General features: G+C 39.1%; 1 protein-coding gene across 1 annotated transcript; it reads left to right on the forward strand.

The window, feature by feature from the left end:
* Positions 1-610: 610 nt before the first annotated feature.
* LOC121762836 (rop guanine nucleotide exchange factor 5-like) lies at positions 611-3,461 on the forward strand. The gene is made up of 7 exons (XM_042158841.1): positions 611-1,099; positions 1,301-1,417; positions 1,506-1,660; positions 1,851-1,925; positions 2,032-2,322; positions 2,405-2,743; positions 2,813-3,461. Exons 1-7 carry the CDS (start codon positions 904-906, stop codon positions 3,305-3,307), a joined length of 1,668 nt encoding a protein of 555 aa, XP_042014775.1. The 5' UTR covers positions 611-903; the 3' UTR covers positions 3,308-3,461.
* Positions 3,462-3,884: the final 423 nt, after the last annotated feature.

Here is a 3,884-nt window from a genome sequence, read left to right on the forward strand (position 1 = left end):
GTTTTCATCCATACTAAATACTCACTATACTTTTTAAGTTTAATTTTTTTTACTTGGCAACGAAGAAAGTACATTTAAACTAATGGTATGTTATAATAAATCTCATTTTTATGTAACATCTAACAAATACCAAAAATTAAACATAGAAGAAGGATACAATGCAATTGATAATGATACACATACTGCACTTCCATTCAATTAAAATATTGATTAATGAAACATTGGTAACAATGTAATGATAAAAGGTAATGTTATAAGTTAATAATATTAATTTGAAAATTTAAATTTTAAAGGATACCAATTTGAATTGGAGATGACTTTTGCAAAGGGAAGATCCAATTTTTGAAAATGAAATGGTGGGAATTTAGAACCTCACCATAAGTCGGCTCTTTTTTATCAATAAAATTTAAACTTATTATACTAATAAACCAAAAACAATTTGCTCATTCTAGTAGTACTTAGTCATATACAGAAAATTGATTTAAATGTGTCTTGCTCATGATTATAAAATCCAAAAAAGGGTTGAATTTTAATGTCCAAATTATTTGAATGTTGATTTCAAAATCCTAGTTCAAACAAGGATAATAGACGTTGGATTTGGCACTTGGCAGTTGTGGCTAACAAACCCTGAAAAGAAAATCTAATATCTGCAAATCTCAGTGCACAGTATCTATTAAGACAAATCTCACCCCAAAACCCTTCTAAATTCCTCTCCCATTTGAATTCCACCTTTTACACTCTTCCACAGCAATAAAGATTGGATCTTTACAGTGGAATTGATGGGTCTTGATGAACCCTTTTCGGGAAAGGCCAGAATTCAAACCGAGCTCTTCTTTTCTTGAACAAAATTAGCGGGTTTTTCCCCTTTTTGGCAACTTTTTTGTCGTTCTTCTTCTTGTTTAAATGGAGGTTCTAGCTGAAACTGAGTCAAGAGGTAGCAAACCGAGTTCTGATGATAATCCTTCTTCGCCCCAATTTGGATGGCCGATTGGAAAGAGGGGAAATTGTTTGAAAGTTGGGGTAAAAATCAAGCCTCATTTGATTGTTGAGAGTGGTGATGGCAAATCTGGGATTGAAAAGCAGGATTCAAAATTTTCAGGTTTTTTCAAATGCTGTTTAATTTTGTTACCTCCATTTATTGTTTTTTGCAATGAATTTTGTCAGATTCTGATTCATACATTATGCTTTGTACATGCATTGTATAGTGTTGGTTTACTGTGTGTGATGATTGAGCAATTTGATCTGAATTTATGAATTGAGCTGGTCAAGTAAAATAGTGGATTTTGTTTGGATTGGGTAGAAATTAAGATGATGAAGGAGCGGTTTGCAAAGTTGTTGCTTGGTGAAGATATGTCAGGATGTGGTAAAGGAGTTTGCCCTGCACTCACCATCTCAAATGCCATCACAAATCTATATGGTAATTCATGATTCTGTTTATGTGTGTGTGTGTGTGTGTGTTTATGTTGTATTGTGTTGAGTTGTTTTCGTGCAAATTTCATGTGTAGCTTCTGTGTTTGGACAACTATGGAGATTGGAACCGTTGCCTTCCGAAAAGAGATCAATGTGGCGAAGGGAGATGGAGTGGCTTCTCTCTGTGAGTGATCATATTGTTGAACTCAAGCCTTCTTGGCAAACATTTCCGAATGGAGGTAGAGTTGAGGTAATGCTACGTTCTTTGCTCGAGATTTCTCATGTAAACTCATTCTCAAACCACACTGATTATCGATATATATGCTATCTAGTTGGTCTCCAATTCCTATCTTGTTTTAGGAGATTGATATACGCTATATAGTAGTTGAGTTATTGACGATTATCAATTATCGTAATTTTGGCAATTTTCTATGGTTCAGGTTATGAGTTGCCAACAAAGATCAGATCTCTTTATTAATCTGCCTGCTCTTCAGAAACTCGATAACATGTTACTTGTAAGAGTTACCTAAGTTTGTAACCTTTTTGTTTCGTCGTTGTAGTTGTTGTTGGTGGTGGTGTTATGAATATCTGTCTTATATGTGTCCAATTCCCCTGTATTAGGAAATACTCGATGGGTTTGCCAAGGCCGAATTTTGGTATGTCGATCAAGGTATAGTTGCACCAGAAGCTGATGAATCAGTCTCCTTCCCGAAAGCTGTTCAACGCCAGGAGGACAAGTGGTGGCTTCCCGTCCCACGTGTTCCTTCCGGCGGTCTGCCTGAGGCCTCGAGGAAGCTATTAGGTCACAAGCTCGAATCTACGAATCAGATTCTCAAAGCTGCTACTGCCATCAATAGCAGCACTTTGGCTGAGATGGAAGTTCCAGAATCATACTTGGAAACACTTCCAAAGGTTTGATTTCGTCCAAGAAATATAATCTCTTTGATTCTGCAAAATGTTAAATCTGTTATTATTCTTTTGTTTCAACATTCAGACGGGGCGAGCCTGTCTCGGGGATGTCATCTACCGTTACATTACCACAGAGCATTTCTCCTCGGAGTGCTTGCTTGACTGCCTCGATCTTGCATCCGAACAAGCTGCTCTGGAGACGGCGAACCGCGTGGAGGCAGCAATATACATGTGGCGGAGAAGACAGCACCCGAGCCATACTGCTGTCAGATCCTCTTGGGATATCATGAAAGATCTGGTGACGTACAGTGACAAGAGTGAACTGCTCGCCGAGAGAGCCGAAACCCTCCTGCAATCCCTGAAGCAGCGATTCCCGGGACTCACGCAAACAACTCTAGACGCCACCAAAATACAGAACAACAAGGTTTGCATCTCGCAATAACAGCTTCAATTCATCACCAAACCCGTTTAATGGTATCATTTCCTGCTTCAGGATGTCGGGAAGTCCATCCTGGAGAGCTACTCGAGGGTCTTAGAGAGTTTGGCGTTCAACATTGCAGCACGCATCGAGGATCTACTCTACGTGGACGACATCAACAGGCAGCCGGACAAGCTCTCGTCAGCGCATTCCGCCAGCTTGATGTCTCACAAGAAGATACCACTCCCGTACCCAGTGTCCGTCTCGGGCACTCCTTATCGGACAGCTTACACAACGCCTAAGAAATCTCCTGGTCCCCCTCTGGCCAGTCCCTTGAGAGGAGATAGGACGCCTTTCCCGGACAACAAGCCTGCACGTCGAGGAGTAGGAGTGAAGAGAGTTCTCACTAACTATCTTGTCGGTGAAGGGAAGGCGAACTGCTGCAGCCAAAACCGCGAAGGGGTCGATGCTGTTTTGAACCGAGCGAGTGAAGGGAGAGCATCGTCTCATCTGAGTATGGCGTCGCCTTCGATCCAGAAAGAGTCGATTTCGCAGCTAATAGACCGGTAGTGTTATACATATAAGGCATAGCTTTAGTTTGTTTTACTTGGTTTGAGAAAGAGGCATATATATAAAGAGAGTTTCTGCTGGAAATTGAGAGATGCATTGAACCATACATATGTACATTTTCATATTCGAGCCAGTTTTTTGTATTGTCGTGATATTTTATGGTCTTCAAGTAGAGTCATGTGGTATTATTTAGAAATAAATTCTGACCAGATGAATCAGCTTTTCATGATCGAATATTTTATAGAAAATGCTGAAATTTGGGGGACGTTTGATGAAAAAGCGAAACATTTTTTTTAATGGATAAACGAATTTAAATTTAAAGACTTTCCGTTACCGAGTTTTTTTGTAGCGGGACATATAATGAAAATACTAAAAGGGTTTAACGGAGCCCATCGTCCAAAAGAGTGGCCCAACCTGACTTAAACTTGGATCACATTGTTGGGCCGGGCTAGGTTTGTTTAGAGGCTTTTATAAAACAATATTTAAAAAAAATTCGATTCATCCCAACATTTCAATAAAATAATCGTTTTTCTTTTATATTTTATCAATCATGCTATTCAACCTAAAATATTCTTCT

This window comes from Salvia splendens, chromosome 13, assembly GCF_004379255.2.
Source record: "Salvia splendens isolate huo1 chromosome 13, SspV2, whole genome shotgun sequence".
Taxonomy (NCBI): domain Eukaryota; kingdom Viridiplantae; phylum Streptophyta; class Magnoliopsida; order Lamiales; family Lamiaceae; genus Salvia; species Salvia splendens.

Coding starts and splice junctions, on each gene's coding strand:
- LOC121762836 (XM_042158841.1), top strand. CDS start 904: ATGGAGGTTCTAGCTGAAACTGAGTCAAGAGGTAGCAAACCGAGTTCT. Junction 1,100..1,300: donor GCAGGATTCAAAATTTTCAG/GTTTTTTCAAAT, acceptor TGGATTGGGTAG/AAATTAAGATGATGAAGGAG. Junction 2,744..2,812: donor CCAAAATACAGAACAACAAG/GTTTGCATCTCG, acceptor TTCCTGCTTCAG/GATGTCGGGAAGTCCATCCT.